Genomic DNA, 21,024 nt, shown 5'->3' with positions numbered 1-21,024 from the left:
TGTGTGAAACACTACCTGAGTGTCTGTGCACCCAGCTCACTGCACCAGTGTGTTCCAGGCAGGGGAGCGCGGGGGGGGGGGGGGGGAGCCTGTAAACATGCATCATGCAACAGTGGGCCTGACTTGCTGCCACGACATGAATGCAGAGAAAGTTAATCGCCAAACATCATGTTGACGCCATCCCCCTTCCAACCCCCTCCCACCCAAGTTGTCCTGAACTACTATCTACCTCATTGGTGACCCCTGGACGATCTTTGTAGGCAGGAACTGCAGATGCTGGTTTAAACCGAAGATAGACACAAAATGCTGGAGTAACTCAGCGGGACAGGCAGCATCTGTGGTCTCGACCCGAAACGTCACCCATACCTTCTCTCCAGGGATGCTGCCTGTCCCGCTGAGTTACTCCAGCATTTTGTGTCTATCTTCAGTTTAAACCAGCATCTGCAGTTCCTTCCTACAAAGATACTCCCCGGCTGTTATCAGGCAACTGAATCATCCTACCACAACCAGAGAGCGGTGCTGAACTACTATCTACCTCATTGGAGACCCTCTGGCTATCTTTGATCTGGCTTTACCTTGCACTAAACGTTATTCCCTTATCCTGTATCTGTACAGTGAGAAACGGCTCGATTGTAATCATGTATTGTCTTTCTGCTGACTGGTTAGCACGCAACAAAAGCTATTCACTGTACCTCGGTACATGTGACAATGAAGGGGAGGGGGGGGGGGCGGTGAGAGAGGGTGGGAAGGTGTGGGGGGGAGGTGGGAGAGGGGTAAGGTAGGAGAGGGGGGAGGTGAGAGGGGGAGATGGGAGGGGGAGAAGGGGGGAGGGGGAGGTGGTAATGGGGGGGAGGTGGTAATGGGGGGAGGTGAGAGGGGGGGAGATGGGAGGGGGAGATGGGAGGGGGAGATGGGAGGGGGAGATGGGAGGGGGAGATGGGAGGGGGAGAAGGGGGGAGATGGGAGGGGGGAGGTGGTAATGGGGGGGAGGTGGTAATGGGGGGAGGTGAGAGGGGGGGAGGTGAGAGGGGGGTAGATGGGAGGGGGAGAAGGGGGGGATGGGAGGGGGAGAAGGGGGGGATGGGAGGGGGAGATGGGAGGGGAGATGGGAGGGGGAGAAGGGGGGAGATGGGAGGGGGGAGGTGGTAATGGGGGGGAGGTGAGAGAGGGGGAGGTGAGAGGGGGGTAGATGGGAGGGGGAGAAGGGGGGGATGGGAGGGGGAGAAGGGGGGGATGGGAGGGGGAGAAGGGGGGGATGGGAGGGGGGAGAAGGGGGCGAGGTGGGAGGGGGGAGGTAGGTGGTAGAGGGGGAGGGGAGGAGGCGGCAATGGGGGGGGGGGGGGGAGGTGGGGGAGGGTGAAGGTGGATCGGATAGAACCGACCTGTCTCCCTCACGACCACCACCACCACATCTTGCCCCCGCCCTTTGCCGCCACATCTCCGGCCCTTTTCAAAAGAGCCGGTTTCCCAAATCCGAATGAAAAGAATGAAAGAGTCATCCTTCCGCCTTATCTCCCCCATTGAAGCCTCTCTTTGTTGCTTCTTCTGAGGTGGTTGGGGCCCTTCCCCTCCCTGAAGAACAACCCAGGCGGGAGATGAGCTGGAGGTTGGGGAGGTTGGTCAGGAGCAGTAGTAGGCCGCAGGTGGGTGAGAGAGTCTGCAAGTTCCTCTTAAAGAAACGGCGCGCTGCACACCCTCCTCCGCGTCACCAGCAGCCCCTCTTGTCGAGTTTGCTTTGTAATTGAGTCGATTATTGACCCTGTAAAGCTATTTGTTCTACATAAACTGGAATAATAAAAGGGCACTTTCGCCTGAGGTAATTGGCGGTGGGGGAGAGCTGTTTGATGAAGCACTCTCATGCCGTGACCTCCTCTCTGCTGAAGAGCTGCTATCCTTTTCTCAAGAGGAACCTCTCCCTGCTCTCCTCTGAAGTCTGAGATGAATGTCAATGACTTGCAAATCCCTCCTGGTAACCCGACCCTCTTTGTGATCCTTCGTTAAGCATTTTGGGGCAGTGAATGGACTCGGTCAAGAGCGGCGCTCCCACACGCCACGGTAGAACATCGCGGACTCGCATTCTTCTCTCACGGAGAGGCGAAACTGTTTGGAATGGCCGGGCACCCCCATGTTTTTTGTTTGGTTCTGAATATGTTTAGTTGCCCCTCCCCCCCCCATACACACACACACCCCTCACAAAAGCTACATTGAATCTGTGCAAAACAACTTGTATTCTCAGATCAACAATGAGGTCAGGACCTCCCAGTGTCTCTCGGTCATGTTTTACTTGGAAAGGAGTTGAGATGACGGCAGCCTAGGGCCACGTGGATGAGTGCCATTCACGACACTTACCAATGTCCACAGGCGACACCGTGTAGGAAGGAACTGCAGACACCAAAGACAGGCACAAAAAGCTGGGGCAACTCCCAGCGGGTCAGGCAGCATCTCTGGAGAGAATGGAACGGGTGACATTTCGGGTCGAGACCCTTCTTCAGACTGAGAGTCGGGGAGAGTGAACCGAGAGTTACCAAAAGGTGCACAGAGCAAATGAACGGAGAGGGGTGTGCAATAGGACAAATCAAAGCCGGCAACGATGGTCAAGTTAAAGGTGGAGCCCACAATGGTCCGTTGTTGGCTGTGGGAAAAGTGATAACGTGGAATTCTCTGCCACAATTTGTGGAATTCTCCGCCACAGAGGGCAGTGGAGGTCAATTCACGGGACAAATTTAAAAAGAGTTAGATAGAGCTCTAGGGGCTAGTGGAATCAAGGGAAATGGGGAGAAGGCAGGCACGGGTTATTGATTGGGGACGATCAGCCATGATCACAATGAATGGCGGTGCTGGCTCGAAGGGCCGAATGGCCTCCTCCTGCACCTATTTTCTATGTTTCTAACGAGTGGATACAAACAGTGAAACTGAGCAGACCAAACGGACCTAAACGTGCACCTTGAATTGCTGGTAATTATATGAAATACAAAGTGCTGGAGGAACTCAGTGGGTCAGAAACGTCGCCTGTCCATTCCCTCCACAGGTGCTGCTTCACCCGCTGAGTTCCTCCAGCACTTTGTGTTTAATCGAGATTCCAGCGTCTGCAGTTCACTGCTGGTATTGGTGCATCTTTCTCTTTGGCAGTCCCGGCTACACATCTGATTGCACGCAATGCCCAAGGCACAATAGGCCCTGGCAATGGGATAGACGTCAAGTGTATAAAACTCTTTCACATCAGCATCCCACTGCTTGGCCCGAAGCTTCCCCTGTGCTATTTCCCTTGGATGTCGACTTCAGGATGGAATGACCCGAGATCCACAAAGGACAGACACAAAATGTTGGAGTAAAGGGGCTGTCCCACAGTACGAGGTAATTCAAGAGTTCTCCCAAGTTCTCCCCTGATTCGAGCTCGTGTAATGTCCGTGGCGGGTACGTCGGAGCTCGTGGATGTCACGTAGCGGCTCGTACTAGTAACGGTAGGTACTCGGGAAATCCGGTAAACTCGTGACTTTTTTTCAACACTGTGAAAAATGTCCACAAGTAAAAAAATACTCGTGATTAAATTTTTTAAAACTTTTTACTCGTACGAGCCGCTACGTACCTGCTACGTACATTACACAAGCTCGAATCAGGGGAGAATTCGGGAGAACTCTTGAATTACCTCGTACAGTGGGACAGGCCCTTTACTCGGTGGGACAGGCAGCATCTCTGGAGAAAAGGAATAGGTGACGTTTCGGGTCGACACCCTTCTTTAGACCCCCTGCCATCATACCATACACAGGTACAATCAAGAACAAGATCCTGACTACAAGTGCTGTCTGTGGGGAGTTTGTATGTTCCCCCCATGACCGCGTGGGTTTTCTCCGGGTGCTCCGGTTTCCTCCCACACTCCAAAGACGTGCAGGTTTGCAGGTTAATTAGCTTTGGCTAAATTGTAAATTGTCCCTAGTGTGTGTGGGACAGTGTTTTTAGTGTACGGGGATCGCTGGTTGGCATGGACTCGGGGGACCGAAGGGCCTGTTTCCGCGCTGTATCTCTAAACTAAACTAAACATGGAGTTTGCATTTGGTTTCCATGAGGTCATGGTCTAATTTACTCTGGACAAAAAGAATAACTTATTGTGCATTTACTGCAGTTGTTGTTGCATCCAGAGGCCCCTAAAGCTGCAGCAAGTAAGACTCTCCTTGTTCCAGTTCACTGCCGGTGCATATGACAGCACGTACTCTTGTCGGCTGGCTGCACCCACCCACCACCTCCACACGTAGGACTCCATCCAACTGACCACGTACAGCAGGCTGCCAACCATCACACACGCCTGTTTAAGAAGGAACTGCAGATGCTGGAAAATCGAAGGTAGACAAAAATGCTGGAGAAACTCAGCGGGTGAGGCAGCATCTCTGGAGCGAAGGAAATAGGCAACGTTTCGGGTCGAAACCCTTCTTCAGACTAATGTGAGGGTGGGGGCGGGAGGAAGAAAGGAAGAGGAGGAGCTAGTGGGCTGAGGGAGAGCTGAGAAGGGGAGGAGAAAGTAAGGACTACCTGAAATTGCAGATGTCAATGTTCCTGCCGCTAGGGTGCAGACTGCCCAAGCGGAATATGAGGTGCTGCTCCTCCTATTTACGGTGGTCCTCACTCTGACCATGGAGGAGGCCCAGGACAGAAAGGTCGGATTCGGAATTGGTGGGGGAGTTGAAGTGCTGGGCCACCGGGAGATCAGGTTGGTTAAGCGAACCGAGCGGAGGTGTTCGGCGAAATGATCGCCAAGCTTACGCTTGGTCTCACCGATGTAGATCAGCTGACACCTATAGCAGGGGATGCAATAGATGAGTTTGGAGGAGGTGCAGGTGAACCTCTGCCACATCTGGAAAGACTGCTTGGGTCCTTGAATGGAATCAAGGGAGGAGGTAAAACGACAAGTGTAGCATTTCTTGCGTTTGCAAGGGAAAGTGCCCGGAGAGGGGGTGGTTCGGGTGGCAAGGGACAAATTGACCATGGAGTTCCGGAGGGAACGGAAAGCAGACAGGGGAGGAGATGGGAAGATGTGGCGAGTGGTGGGGTCACGTTGGAGGTGGCAAAAATGTCGAAGGATTATTTGTTGTATGTGACGGCTGGTGGGGTGGAAGGTGAGGACTAGGGGGACTCTGACCTTGTTACGAGTGGGGGGGGGGGGCAAAAGATTTGCCATGCACATATCCACAAGGGTCAGCACTAACCAGGAAGAGAGGTATTGAAGCTTTGAGTGTGAAGAAACATTTTGCCAGTGTTTGCGAGCTACGAATTTAATGAGGCACAACATTCCGATGCATTCTAATGCGGTCATTAACATGAATCGTACAATTTATCCGGATTTATTGGGATGCATCACAGCACGCTTTGGGAACAGCTCCATCCAAGACCGCAAGAAATCGCAGTGAATTGTGGACGCAGCCCAGACCATCACACAAACCAACCTCCCTTCCTTCCATCGACTCCATCTACACCTCACGCTGCCTCGGCAAGGCCAGCAGCATCATCAAGGACCAGTCTCACCCCCGGCCACTCCCTCTTCTCCCCTCTCCCGTCAGGATAAAAGGTACAGAAGTGTGAAAACAAACGCACACCTCCAGATTTAGGGACAGTTTCTTCCCGGCTGTTATCAGGCAACTGAACCATCCTACCAACAACTAGAGAGCAGTCCTGAGCTACTATCTACCTCATTCGAGACCCTCAGACTACCCTTGATCGGAGACGGACACAAAATGCTGGAGTAAATCAGCGGGACAGGCAGCATCTCTGGAGAGAAGGAATGGGTGACGTTTCCATTCAAGACCTTTTCTTCATTCATTTGTTCTTTGTATCTTTTCATCTCTCTAGTTTCCCTCTCCCCCGACTCTCAGTGTAACGAAGGGTCTTGACCCAAAACTTTACCCATTCTTTCTCTCCGGAGATGCTGCCTGTTCAGTTGAGTTACTCCAGAATGTTGTGTCTATATTCGGTACAAACCAGCATCTGTAATTCACATGTTCACCTAATTCCTAATACTCCGGGAAAAAGGACCATATTTGGATAAGCCTGTGCCAGATCGAGCTGCCGACTCCACGGGGAAGTAGAATAGGGAATGATGCTCAGGAATTTTCAGATTCCCGACGGAGCTGCGAGGGACCACTCGACTTTCCCAGGCAGTGAGACAGTGGGCACATTGTGCCCAATAGCGTCCCAGCCCAAAGAGAGAGCACAGTGGCACAGCAGGTAAAGCCGCTGCCCTCAAGAGCACCAGACAACCTGGCTTCAACCCTCAGGCACTCTCTGTGTGGAGTTTGCACGTTCTCCCTGTGACCGTGTGGGTTTACTCCGGGTGCTCCGGTTTCCTCCCACATCACCAAAGTTTGTAGGTCTATCGGCCCCTCTGTAAATTGTCCCCTTGTGTGAAGGAAGTGGATGAGAAAGTGGGATAACATAGAACTCATGTGAACAGGTGATCGATGGTCAGTGTGGACTCGGTGGGCCAAAGGGCCTGTTTCCAATTTGTAAAAGCTCTTAAAGTAGGGACATTTATGGAGGTAAACATTATATTAAGCAGGATTATTAGAAACCCGCACATCTGGTCAGCTTGGATTCGGTGGGACGAAGGGCTTGGTTCCATGCTGTATCTATCAGTCAATCACGACACAAGTGTACAGAAGAGTTCCAACCTGAAACGTCACCTATCCATGTTCTCCACAGATGCTGCCTGACCCGCTGAGTTACTCCAGCACTCTGTGAAACGTCACCTATCCATGTTCTCCACAGATGCTGGCTGACCCGCTGAGTTACTCCAGCACTCTGTGAAACGTCACCTATCCATGTTCTCCACAGATGCTGCCTGACCCGCTGAGTTTCTTCAGCACTCTGTGAAACGTCACCTATCCATGTTCTCCACAGATGCTGCCTGACCCGCTGAGTTACTCCAGCACTCTGTGAAACGTCACCTATCCATGTTCTCCACAGATGCTGCCTGACCCGCTGAGTTACTCCAGCACTCTGTGAAACGTCACCTATCCATGTTCTCCACAGATGCTGCCTGACCCGCTGAGTTACTCCAGCACTCTGTGAAACATCACCTATCCATGTTCCCCACAGATGCTGCCTGACCCGCTGAGTTACTCCAGCACTCTGTGAAACGTCACCTATCCATGTTCTCCACAGATGCTGCCTGACCCGCTGAGTTTCTCCAGCACTCTGTGAAACGTCACCTATCCACGTTCTCCACAGATGCTGCCTGACCCGCTGAGTTACTCCAGCACTCTGTGAAACGTCACCTATTCATGTTCCCCACAGATGCTGCCTGACCCGCTGAGTTACTCCAGCACTCTGTGAAACGTCACCTATTCATGTTCCCCACAGATGCTGCCTGACCCGCTGGGGATATGGGGAGAAGGCAGGAACGGGGTACTGATTGGGGATGATCAGCCATGATCACATTGAATGGCGGTGCTGGCTCGAAGGGCCGAATGGCCTACACCTGCACCTATTGTCTATTGTCTATTGAAAGCAAATTGGGCTGGGAGTGTTCCTAACAAGGGCAAGGCGAGAATTGCCATTCTCTTTCTGCTGTCCGAGAGTGTGGTCCTGAAAGGAAGGGAACAAAAACAGGGGGGGAGGGGGTTTGGCCGGTGGTCCAGGGAATGAATCATTCCCCTCCACCTCCCCCCACCCACCCCCACCATCCCCACCCCCCACCCCCCCCCCCCCCCCCCACACCCACCCCAGGCCGACACAAGGTCCACTGGCCGAGCCTGGTGCGCCCCCCTGTGGCCAGCTTCCCCACCCACACTGAGCACCACTCACTTCACCTCAACTTTCAAGCCTGTTCTCAATTGACCCGCGACTTCCCACAGAAAACAAAACTAATTAGAGGTCAACAAGGGAAAGGTCACCCTCGGGTCAAATGTCCGCCCTCGCTCCCCGCTCTGCCTTGTGATTTATCCTCTTCTCCCCTCTCCCATCGGGCAAGAGGTACAGAAGTGTGAAAACGAACGCACACACACCTCCAGATTCAGGGACAGTTTCTTCCCAGCTGTTATCAGGCAACTGAACCATCCTACCCCAACCAGAGAGCAGCGCTGAACTACTATCTACCTCATTGGAGACCCTCGGACTATCCTTGATCGGACTTTGCTGGCTTTACCTTGCACTAAACGTAATTCCCTTATCATGTACCTGTGCATTGTGGACGGCTCGATTGTAATCATGTATTGTCTTTCCGCTGACTGGTTAGCGCGCAACAAAAGAACTGCAGAAGTCTGAAGAAGGGTTTCGGCCCGAAACGTCGCCTATTTCCTTCGCTCCATAGATGCTGCTGCACCCGCTGAGTTTCCCCAGCAATTTTGTGTACCTTCAAAAGAACTGCAGATGCTGGTTTAAATCGAAGGTAGACACAAAATGCTGGAGTAACTCAGCGGGACCGGCAGCATCTCTGGAGAGAAGGAATGGGCGACGTTTTGGGTCGAGACCCTTCTTCAGAACCTGTACTGTTCGATGTTCTACGAACAGGAAATTTTCACCCAACGTCCAGGCCAATAATTATCAGCCAACCACAGAGTCGTTAGGTTGTGGTCACTGCTGCAGACGTCATATGTCAGTGGCACACTGCCAGCGACCTGTCCACTCAATACTATCAGTTTCCACCTCTCTCACAAAGTCCGTCAACTTCCCGCGGTCCCACGGCAGGTCAGGCCACACAGAAGCAAGTCGTAATGAGGCGTCGAGACCTGTTTCTGTGCTAATGAAGCAGCCTGAGCAATCTGGGAGCGCCATCTTCATTCAGGCCTTGCCCCCTGCACAACCTCCCTGACCGCTTGCTGCTGCCACGGCAACCGGCCCTCACTGCAGGCATCACTCGGGTCTCCTCGTGACATCTCTGAAGGAACCCCCATCCCCTCCCCCCTCCCTCCATGTTGTCCTACCAGAAGTCTCCTCATGGTGCCTGGCATCATGTTGGGCACAGACGTGGTGGGCCGAAGGGCCCGTTCCTGGGCTGTACTGTTCTATGTGTAGGAAAGAACTGCAGATGGTGGTTGAAATCGAAGAAAGACACAATGTGCTGGAGTAACTCAGTGGGATTGGAAGCATCTCTGGAGAGAAGGAATGGGTGACGTTTCAGGTCGAGAAACCGAAGAAGGGTCTTCAAACTGAAGAAGGGTCTCGACCCGAAACGTCATCCATTGTTACTCCAGCACTCTGTGAAACGTCACCTATCCATGTTCTCCACAGATGCTGCCTGACCCGCTGAGTTACTCCAGCACTCTGTGAAACGTCACCTATCCATGTTCTCCACAGATGCTGCCTGACCCGCTCAGTTACTCCAGCACTCTGTGAAACGTCACCCATCCATGTTCCCCACAGATGCTGCCTGACCCGCTGAGTTACTCCAGCACTCTGTGAAACGTCACCTATCCATGTTCTCCACAGATGCTGCCTGACCCGCTGAGTTACTCCAGCACTCTGTGAAACGTCACCTATCCATGTTCTCCACAGATGCTGCCTGACCCGCTGAGTTACTCCAGCACCCTGTGAAACGTCACCCATCCATGTTCTCCACAGATGCTGCCTGACCCCGCTGAGTTACTCCAGCACTCTGTGAAACGTCACCTATCCATGTTCTCCACAGATGCTGCCTGACCCGCTGAGTTACTCCAGCACTCTGTGAAACGTCACCTATCCATGTTCTCCACAGATGCTGCCTGACCCGCTGAGTTACTCCAGCACTCTGTGAAACGTCACCTATCCATGTTCTCCAGAGATGCTGCCTGACCCGCTGAGTTACTCCAGCACTTTGTGAAACGTCACCTATCCATGTTCTCCACAGATGCTGCCTGACCCGCTGAGTTACTCCAGCACCCTGTGAAACGTCACCTATCCATGTTCTCCACAGATGCTGCCTGACCCGCTGAGTTACTCCAGCACTGTGTGAAACGTCACCTATCCATGTTCTCCACAGATGCTGCCTGACCCGCTGAGTTACTCCAGCACTCTGTGAAACGTCACCTATCCATGTTCTCCACAGATGCTGCCTGACCCGCTGAGTTACTCCAGCACTGTGTGAAACGTCACCTATCCATGTTCTCCACAGATGCACACTTCATACCAATACCAGTAACAGAAGCAGATAAAACGTATAAAATCACATTCTTTTGTTATTTATAACTTAAGAATTTATAATTATATGTTATTTATAATTTAAGAATCTCTCTATCACTGCCGTATATATTGACGGCCTCCACAGCCTTCTGTGGCAATGAATTCCACAGATTCACCACCCTCTGACTAAAGAAATTCCTGCTCATCTCCTTCCTAAAGGAACGTCCTTTCATCCTGAGGCTGTGACCTCTAGTCCTAGGCTCTCCCACTAGATGTTTCTTATTGTACAATGCTTGACATTCAATTGATGCAGGAGGCCGCAAATCCAGTAACTGTGTCACCCTTGTGAATGATCTCCTCTTGATCAGTTGCAGAACATGTTTGCTTGAGGAACGATGATGGTTTATTTACGCCTCAGCTGCTCTGGGGGTAGACGGAGGGGGGGGGAGGGGGTGATGAGGGGAGGGGGGGGGGGGTGGTTTCTCCATTGATTTGGTCTTTGTGCCCACCCTCTGGATAATAGATCTCGATCCGTCTGCAAACATTTGTGCTGAGCTGCTTGCACTTCACAGGGAGGAGGCCGCACTCTGGGCCTCTCTCCAGGTCCCTCGGTTCGGTGAGGCCTGTGGGCCTTTGTAACGCTGCAGAGGGCTTGACTTCCACCATTGCCCTGAGACCAGCAGCAATGGAATCCTACTCCCTGGGACACTAAAGAATAATAGCACGGAGGCAAAGAAATAAAGCAACCTATTTGAATGCTTTTGTTTACGAGTGATAAAAATATCAGTGGTCAGAGGTCACTTGATGGAGTCTGACCTAATAAAGATGGCCACTCTAAGGAACTGCAGATGCTGGTTTACACCGAAGATATAGACACAGAGTGCTGGAGTAACTCAGCGGGGCAGGCAGCATCCCTGGAGAGAAGAAATGGGTGACGTTTCGGGTCTGAAGAATGACTGTACCTCTAAACTAAAATAAATTAAACTACCTCCAACGGGATCCCACCATTAGTCACATCCTCTCATCTCCACCCCTTTCCACCTTCCGCAGAGACCGTTCCCTTCGCAACTCCCCGGTCAACTCATCCCTCCCCACCCAAACCACCCCCTCCCACAGGTACCTTCCCCTGCAACCGCAGAAGATGCAACACCTGTCCCTATACCTCCCCCCTCGACTCTGTCCAGAGACCCCGACAGTCCTTTCAGGTTAGGCAGAGGTTCACTTCCACCTCCTCCAACCTCATCTACTGTGTCCGTTGTTCAAGATGTGGACTCTTATACATCGGCGGGCGAGACCAAACGCAGACTGGGCGATCGTTCCGCGGAACACCTTCGCTCAGCCCGCCTGAACCAACCTGATCTCCCGGTTGCCAAACACTTTAATTCTCCTCCCCATTCCCACACAGACCTTTCTGTCCTCGGTCTCCTCCATTGTCAGAGTGAGGCTAAACGCAAATTGGAGGAACAGCATCTCATATTTCGCTCGGGCAGCTTACAGCCCAGTGGTATGAATATTGATTTCTCTCACTTCAAGTAGCCCCGGCATTCCCTCTCACCCTATCCCTCCCCCACCCAAGTCACACCAGCTTCTCGTTCTCACCCAACAAACAGCTAACAATGGCCTATTTCCTTCATCATCGTCACTTTTTTGCATATCCTTCATTCATTGTTCTTTATCTGTCCACATCACTGTCTATATCTCTCGTTTCCCTCTCCCCTGACTCTCAGTCTGAGGAACGTCACCCTTTCCTTCTCTCCAGAGATGCTGCCTGTCCCGCTGAGTTAATCCAGCATTTTGTGTATATCTTAGATGAAACTAAACATGCACTGCGGCGGTTCAATAAGGCGAGTGACCAGTACATTCTCACAGTGCGACGAGGGATGTGTACACAATGGGCATCTAGCCAGAGCGGCCCTGGTCCTGAGTAACTGTTTAACAACCACCATCTTCCACTCCTGCATTATCGCTGGATCTGGAGGTATCCAATTCCCTGATCTATTTTGACTCAGCGTCTACCAGGGTGGGACTTGTCTGCCTGGCATCGCTCCCAGTGCTTTTTCCACTGCAGTTGTGCTGTTTACACTAGCCTATTTCTTATTTCCTGCCTCTAATCTCTGCATTTCCCACTATCTCCACTATCGTCCCTTCTCCACTGCGAAGACGGAAGTAAAAACATTCATTTGGCACTTCCGCCATCTCCTTATCATCAACCGTGCCGTATCTTGATCTCTTGGCCCCACCTCCTCCTTTCCCACTCTCTTTTCACCATCTGCTGAGAAAAGCCTTTCGGGTTAGGCCCAAAGATTCCTGCGATTTCTTCCTGTCTTTGACTTTACTTCAGACTTTAGAGATACGGCACGGAAACAGGCCCTTCAACCCACCCAGCGACCACTGGCACTCTCCTACACACACTAGGGACAATTAACAATCTTTACCGAAGCCAATTAACCTACAAACTGTTCCTACCGCAACTCCCTGGTGAACTCATCCCTTCCCACCCAAATCAGCCCCTCCCCAGGTACCTATGTCTAATACATTTCTGCCATGACTTCACTGTCAATAGATTGCAGTCCGTGACCAATAATGGCCGATATCCCAAATGTCTTCTTATCCGATTGTGCTGCTATCTGCAGTAATCTGTTGACACAAAATTTGAGTCCCTTTTATTATCTGATCATTTATTCCATATTCCCCTGCTTTATTTGGTCGGATCAAATATATAACAGAGTCAAAGAGTCCTGGAGTCATACCGCATGGAAACAGGCCCTTCGGCCCAACTTGCCCATGCTGACTAAGATGCCCCTCTGCATTAGTCTCATCGGTCTGAAGAAGGGTCTCGACCTGAAACGTCACCTATCCCTTCACTCCATAGATGCTGCCTCACCCGCTGAGTTTCTCCAGCATTTTTGTCTACCTACAGTACTCCAAATGTGGCCTCATGAATGTATTGTACAACCGCAACATGATCTCTCAACTTCCGCCTTCAATACACTGACTGATGAAGGCCAATGTACCGAAAGCCTGTATGACCACCCTGTCCACCTGTGAGGGCTCTTTCAGGGAATTATGCAGCCGCACTCCGAGATCCCTCTGTTCTACAACACTCCCAGGGCCCTGCCATTCACTAAGATGGTCCTGCCCTGGTTTGACTTCACAAAATGCAACACCTCGAAGTTATCTACATTAACCATTCCTCAGCCCACGTGCCCAGCTGATCAAAATCACAGACAGACACAAAGTGCTGGAGTAACAGGCGGCATCTCTGGAGAAAAGGAATGGGTGACGTTTCGGGTCGAGAGCCTTCTTCAGACTGAGAGTCAGGGGAGAGGGAAACGAGAGATATAGACGATGATACGGAGAGATATAGAACAAATGAATGAAAGATATGCAAAATAGTAACAATGATAATGGAAACAGGTAGGCCATTGTTAGCTGTGGGCTGGGTGAAAATGAGTTACAGACAATGAAACTCTACAAGGCAACATTGAAACTAGTACAACACGTAGGGTGGGGGAGGGATGGAGAGAGAGGGGATGCAAGGGTTAGTTGAAGTTAGAGAAATCAATGTTCATACCGCTGGGGTGTAAGCTGCCCAAGCAAAATATGAGGTGCTGTTCCTCCAATTTGCATTTGGCCTCACTCTGACAATCACACTTCCTTTACTTTAGACTTTAGAGAATACAGCACGGAAACAAGACCTTCGACCCACCGAGTCCACGCCGACCAACGGTGACCCATTCACACCCGATCTATCGTGCACACGACAGGTGATTTACAGAAGCCAATTAACCCTCAAGCCCGCACGCCTTTGGAATGTTAAAGGAAACCGGAGCACCCGGAGAAAACCCACGCAGGTCACGGGGAGAATGTACAGACTCCGTACAGACAGCGCCCGTAGTCAGGATGGAACCCGGGTCTCTGGCACCGTGAGGCAGCAACTCTACCGCTGGGCCACCGTGCTGCCCAAAGTGAATGGATCATTATTAGATTAGATTAGATATAATTTATTGCCACACAGCCAGGCTGGTGGAAATTTGGGTTGTCTGCAGCAATACAATAATAAAGAACACACAACCACAATAAAACTGTAACACAAACATCCACCACAGCATTCATCACTGTGGTGGAAGGCACAACATTTGGCCAGTCCTCCTCCATTTCCCCCCCGTGTACAGGACCAGAGTCCAGAGTCAGTCCAGGATCGGCATCAAGTGGGTGATGAAGCGAGGGGGGGGGAGGAGGGGGTTGATGGGAGGGGGGGGCGGGGGAGAAAAAAAAAGGCTGAGGTTCAGATTGATGTAAAAAATGTTTGTTGTCAGTGGGTGCAGGGTCACGGGGCTGCAGGTGGCCTTATAACAACAGGCCACCAGCACAGACAATTGCAAAGAGGACATGTACAGGGTAAGGAGAAACTGCAGATGCTGCCATTATCCTACACACTTTTATCTCCTTTCCACCTCCAGCCCTTTGACACTTACTCCAACATTCCGACTAACAAACCCCCTTCACTTTTGAGGACCAGAGGACGTAGGTTTAAGGTGCAGGGGGAAAGATTTCATAGGAACCTGAGGGTTAATTTTTCTACTCAGAGGGTGGTGGGTGTATGGAACGAGCTGCCGGAGGAGGTAGTTGAGGCTGGGACTATTGCAACGTTTAAGAAACAGACAGGTACATGGATAGGACAGGGATATGGGCCAAACGTAGGCTAGTGTAGATGGGGCATGTTGGTCGGCATGGGCAAGGTGGGCCGAAGGGCCTGTTTCCACACTGTATGCCTCTATGTATCCACCTATCACTTGCCAGGCTTTGTCCCAACCCCCACCTCTCTTTTCCAGCTTTCTCTCCCCCTTACTGCAGTCCCGATATCAAATGCCACCTCTTCATGCCTTCGAGAGATGCTGCCTGACCTGCTGAGTTCCTGGAGCATTTTGTGTTTTACATCACAAGGAGGTTGTTTTCTAATATTCCCTTTTTTTCCCTTCTTTTCTTTAATTGGGTGTTCTGATCTAAAACTGCCGTGTTAAAACACAGCTCGAAGGTGGGGGGAGGAGGGGGGGGGGGGGGGGGGGGGGTTGGAGGTGCTGGAAGGGCGAGGGGTGACGTTGAATGTCGCTTCAGGCCCTGGATCGATCGTCGGCCCCAGCTCCGCTTCCCAGTCCAGCGTTTGCCGGGCCTGGCACGTCGGACCTGTTAAACACACCGCCCACTGACAAAACAAAGCAGAGGTCAGGCCGTTTAGGAATGTCAGCCCACTCAGGAGCTGAGAGGGCTGCAGGCCCCGTCTCTGTGTGTCCATTCTGTGCAGGCCAAAAGTAGGTGGGTGGTCTCTGGCTGAGATGCATCTGAGCAGATGATTAACCATCAGAAGTTGACAGCCTTTTTAAAGAGCGTGTCATACTCTGGGCTGGGAGGAGTGAGGGGGGGGGGGAAGGAATCAAGGCCATGAAAAACCTATTCAGACCGTTGCCATGGAAACATTTAAACATAACAGGGAGCTAAGTTTATTCACAAAGTAAATTATTTTTACAAACGCCATATCCCTGCAGCAGAATACTTTAATAGTAAACTCATGTAACACTGGTTTACAGTTCCTATCGAGGCCTTTTAAAGGCTGTGGTAACATTTCCACCTCAGTTTTCGCATCCATTTTCCCAGTTTGGGACTCAGGGAGCGAGGATCTAAAGTTGGGTAGTTCGAAGCGAGGCCTTTATAGGGCAGCCCTGTCCTTCGCTGGGGCTCTGAGATCAAAAGAGGCATCACTGAGGGCAGCCGGGCGGCACGGTGGCGCAGCTGGTAAAGCCGCTGCCTCACGGTCTCAGAGAAGCCGGTTCGATCCCCGCCGTACCTCTAAACTAAAGACAGGCTCACTGGCAGCTGTAAATTGTCCCTCGTGTGTGGGTGGGTGGCAGGAGAATTGGGAATGTGGGAATATGCAAACAGTTTTGCAGAGGGATTGATAGAATTGCTCTGAGAAGCGGTATAAAGACGAAGGGCTGAATGGCCTCTTTCTACGTTATCTGGCAAAATATGAAATATTAATGCGATTGGGATGATGGGCTTGGATCGGGTCAGCAGAGGCTAAGGGACAGAGGGGGGTCGGGGATGAGTTCAGTTGGGGGGGTGGAAAATCGAGTGGGAGAGGAGGATCAGCAGAGGTTCAGGGCCCTTGGACCACAATGTCCGTGCTAAACATGAGGCCAAGTTAAACTAATCCCCTCGGCCTCCATGTGATCCACAGAAACATAGAAAATAGGTGCAGGAGTAGGCCATTCGGCCCTTCGAGCCTGCACCGCCATTCAATATGATCATGGCTGATCATCCAACTCAGTATCCTGTACCTGCCTTCTCTCCATACCCCCTGATCCCTTTAGCCACAAGGGCCACATCTAACTCCCTCTTAAATATAGCCAATGAACTGTGGCCTCAACTACCTTCTGTGGCAGAGAATTCCACAGATTCACCACTCTCTGTGTGAAAAATGTTTTCCTCATCTCGGTCCTAAAAGATTTCCCCCTTATCCTTAAACTGTGACCCCTAGTTCTGGACTTCCCCAACATCGGGAACAATCTTCCTGCATCTAGCCTGTCCAACCCCTTAAGAATTTTGAAAGTTTCTATAAGATCCCCCCTCAATCTCCTAAATTCTAGCGAGTACAAGCCGAGTCTATCCAGTCTTTCTTCATATGAAAGTCCTGACATCCCAGGAGAGATCCATACCCCTCCATCCCCTGCATATCCATGTGTTCACCGAAAAACCTCTTAAACGCCACTCTCGTATCTGCCTCCACCACCACCACCACCCCTGGCAGTGCTTTCCAGGCACCCACCACCCTCTGTGTAACAAAAAAAACCTGCCCCGCACATCTCCTTTAAACTTTCCCCCTCTCACCTCAGAGCAGTAGTGCTGGTGCGGTTTGGGAGGCTTCGCTCAGTCCGCCTGGGCCTACGCGATCTCCCAGTTACCAAACACTTTAACTCCCCCTCCCATTCCCACACTGACCTTTCTCCACTGTCAGGGTGAGGCCCAACGCAATTGGAGGAGCAGCATTTCATATTTTGCTTGGGCCGCTTCCACCCCAGTGGTATGGGTATTGATTTATCCAAACTTCAAGTAACCCCTTGCATCCCCTCTCTCTCCGCCCCTCCCCCATCCTAGTCGCCGTACTGGTTTCTCTGTTGTCCTGCTGAGTTTCACTGTCTGCATAACTCGTTATCACCATCCCCACAGCCAACAATGGACCATTGTGGGCTCCACCGTTCTTCGATCATTGTTACTTTTTCCATATCTTTCATCCATCCGTTCTATACCTTCGCCTATATCTCTCGTTTCCCTTTCACCTGACTCTCAGTCGGAAGAAGGGTTTCGACCCGAAACGTCACCTATTCCTTTTCTCCAGAGATGCCGCCTCGCCCGCTGAGTTACTCCGGCATTTTGTGTCTATCTTCGGTGTAAACCAGCATCTGCAGTTCCTTCCTACACCTCCAGATTCAGAGGCTGTTTCTTCCCAGCTGTTCTCAGGCAACTGAACCGTCCTCCCATCAGCTTGCGTGCAGTGCTGGCCTCCCACCTACCTCATTGGAGACCTTTGGACTATCTTTAATCAGACTTTATCTTGCCACTAAACGTTGCACCCTTTATCCTGTATCTGTACACTGTGGACGGCTTGATTGTAATCATGTATAGCGTTTTTCTTTGAATGGATAGCTGCACGCAAAAAAAGATTTTCACTGCACATTGGTGCATGTGACAATAATAGACTGAACTAATCTAAGCTTCCTATGTGTAGTAAAGAACAGCAGATGCTGGTCTACACTGAAGACAGACACAAAAAGCTGGAGCAACTCAGCAGGTCAGGCAGCATCTCTGGAGAAAAGGAATAGGTGAGTCTGAAGAAGGGTCTCGACCTGAAATATAACCTATTCCTTTTCTCCAGAGATGTTGCCTGACCCGCTGAGTTACGACCCCCAGGCGTTTTGTGTCTCGCCTTCTAAGTGGCACGGTGTCAATAGACAATAGGTGCAAGAGTAGGCCATTCGGCCCTTCGAGCCAGCACCGCCATTCAATGTGATCATGGCTGATCATCCCCAATCAGTACCCCGTTCCTGCCTTATCCCCATATCCCCTGACTCCGCTATTTTTAAGAGCTCTCTCTCGAAAGCATCCAGAGAACCAGCCTCCACCGCCCTCTGAGGCAGAGAATTCCACACTCACCACTCTCTGTGAGAAAAAGTGTTTCCTCGTCTCCGTTCTAAATGCTTTCTGGAAATCCAAATACACAACATCCACAGGTTCCCCTCCACCATTCCTCCATCTTGCATCCTCAAAGTACCTGTATTTGCGTAAGTTTGTCAAACATGATTTAACTTTCTAAAACCACGGTTTAATTATATTCAGCTTTCCTAAATATTTGACCATTTCCTCTTTGACTATTGACTCTAGCATCTTGCCAATTATAGATGTTAAACTAGTTGGTCTTCTGCTCCCCCCCCTCTATTTTGACTGGTTTCCTCGTCTCTGGTAGACTCCCAGAATTTAGCTAGATGTGAAAAATCTCAACCAAATCTAGTGCTGCCACCTCCTTTCAAACCTTAGTTTGTAGTCACGAGGTGATTGTCACGGTGGCGCAGCGGTAGAGTTGCTGCCTCACAGCACCAGAGACCCGGGTCCCTGAACCTGACTACGGGCGCTGTCTGTACGGAGTTTGTACGTTTTTCCCCGTGACCCGCGTGGGTTTTCTCCGGGTGCTCCGGTTTCCTCCCACGCTCCAAAGACGCGCAGGTTTATAGGTTAATTGGCTTCAGTCAAATGGCAAATTGTCCCTGTGTCGGAAGGAACTGCAGATGCTGGTTTAAACCGAAGATAGACACAAAAAGCTGGAGTAACTCAGCGGGACAGGCAGCGTCTCTGGAGAGAAGGAATGGGTGACGTTTCGGGTCGAGACCCCTCTTCAGTAAATTGTTTCCAGTGTGTGTAGGATAGTGTTAGTGTGCGGGGATCGCTGGTTGGCTCAGTCTCGGTGGGCCGAAGGGCCTGTTTCCCTGCTGTATCTCTAAACTAAACTAAACTAAACTAGTCCAGTGGGACTTTAGCGCCAAGCCTATCCAATTCTTTATTCTCTGCCACAGAAGGCAGTGGAGGGCAATTCACTGGATATTTTCAAGAGAGAGTTAGATTTAGCTCTTAGGGCTAATGGGATGAAGGGATATGAGGAGAAAGCAGGAACGGGGTACTGATTTTAGATGATCAGCCATAATCGTATTAAATGGCGGTGCTGGATCGAAGGGCCGAATGGCCTACTCCTGCACCTATTTTCTTTGTTTCTATGTTATCTGCAGTTCTATCTAACTATCACTTGCTAGACTTTGTCCAGCCCTCACCTCAGTTTTCAAGCTTTCACCCCCCCCCCCCTTGTAATCCATCATTCTCAAGAAGGGACCCGACCCGAAACAGCGACTGTCCATTTCCCTCCACAGATGCTGCCCGACTCCACAACTTTGTGTCTTGCTACAGAGAAAGGTAGATGATACAAGGTAGCTGTGTGGGAGGGGGTGGGAGGAAATGAGATCAATGAGAATCAACTCAAACGGATCCTGGGAAACAACTTTCAACACAAACCATGAGGAATATTTGGAATAGTTTCCCAGTTCGTGGAAAGGTCACTGATATTAAAAATGCACTTGGATGCGATTGAGAGTTTGGAACTTGGAGGCCTGTTTACACACAGATCAAATGCACAACTTGAGCTTTGCCATGTAATTAAACACACTCGTTAACCCGTAACATCACCATCTTTCGTTTTTTCAGTGTAGTTTGGAGATACACCGAATCCGCGCCGACCAGCGATCCCCGCTCACTAACACTATCCTACACACACTGGGCACAATTTGCAATTTACCAAAGCCAATTAACCTACGAACCTGTACGTCTTTGGAGTGTGGGAGGAAACCAGAGCTCCTGCAGAAAACCCACGCGGGTCACGGGGAGAACATACACGAACATACAGACGTTTTAGGAGCTGAATTAGGCCATTCGGCCCATCAAGTCTACTCCGCCATTCAATCGTGGCTGGTCTATCTCTCCCACCTAACCCCATTCTCCTGTCTTCTCCCCGTTACCCCTGACACCCGTACTAATTAAAGATCTGACTTAAAAATCTCCATTGACTTAAGTTAAGGAAAGAAACAGTAGCCTAGAAACAACAGCTTGCAACCCCCCCACATCGGAGTGGTCCGGGCTTTGTCTGAGAGGCAGTGGGAGAGAGAACCTGGTTGCAGCCAGCCTCTCCCCATGCGCGGTAGCATGCGACCACCTTGCCAAGTTGCTTCGGCTGGCAATGTTTGCGTGCGCAAATCAGCGTTGAAAATGCGTCCGCTTTTTGCAAGATACGGCGTGAAACAAACAACTGGGGCGAATGGCATGGACATTGACAACAGTGGGTCAGAGCGGACATCTTGAGATTCAAACCACAATCAAATTCAGTGCGTGCAAGGAACAAGCGTGAGTTATGCACCAGGATGAGAACTTCCAAGAGAAAGGCTTGAGTTTAGAAGGGCTGAATGGCCTGTATTTCCGGCCTCTGGTATTCCCTGATGGAGCCATTCAGCCTGCATCTCCTACTAGCCCGATAGCCCCAAAACCTCGACAACACGCCCAATCAAAATGAGCAACCCATGCCGGATTCGGCCCACGGCCTTTGTCTCGTGCATCGCCATTGGCTCGTGACTGTCCTCTGCGCAAGGTAGTCCGTGGTCGAATGGCGGGCTTGCTTACCGCGGCCTGCAGCGCTGGGCTGCGGCGACCTCCTGCCGCACGCCCTCCATCCACCGCCATCGTCCGCCGCCTTCCCCTCCGCCACGGCCACCGCGCGAGGCAGCGCCTCCATCACCCTCCACCACAAGCCTGCAACACGCACAACACCCACAGTCAGCCGGGCAACGGGGA

At 51.2% G+C, this 21,024-nt stretch overlaps 1 protein-coding gene across 3 annotated transcripts in view; it reads right to left on the bottom strand.

Moving 5' to 3' along the window:
- The window catches only part of gli1 (GLI family zinc finger 1), a 65,005-nt gene that overhangs the window by 28,973 nt on the left and 15,008 nt on the right, over positions 1-21,024 (bottom strand). The window contains exon 2 of one of the 3 annotated variants that reach the window (XM_033015548.1): positions 20,854-20,982. The exons of the other annotated variants lie outside the window; for them this stretch is intronic. Within the exon in view, the coding sequence (XP_032871439.1) occupies positions 20,854-20,965 (112 nt within the window). The 5' untranslated portion in view covers positions 20,966-20,982. The remainder of the gene's footprint in view (positions 1-20,853; positions 20,983-21,024) is intronic. 3 annotated transcript variants of the gene reach the window in all.

Source organism: Amblyraja radiata, chromosome 46 (genome assembly GCF_010909765.2).
Source record: "Amblyraja radiata isolate CabotCenter1 chromosome 46, sAmbRad1.1.pri, whole genome shotgun sequence".
In the NCBI taxonomy this organism is placed as follows: Eukaryota; Metazoa; Chordata; class Chondrichthyes; order Rajiformes; family Rajidae; genus Amblyraja; species Amblyraja radiata.
The sequence above is the reverse complement of the archived record's forward strand: the minus strand, read 5'-3'. Positions and strand labels throughout refer to the sequence as shown.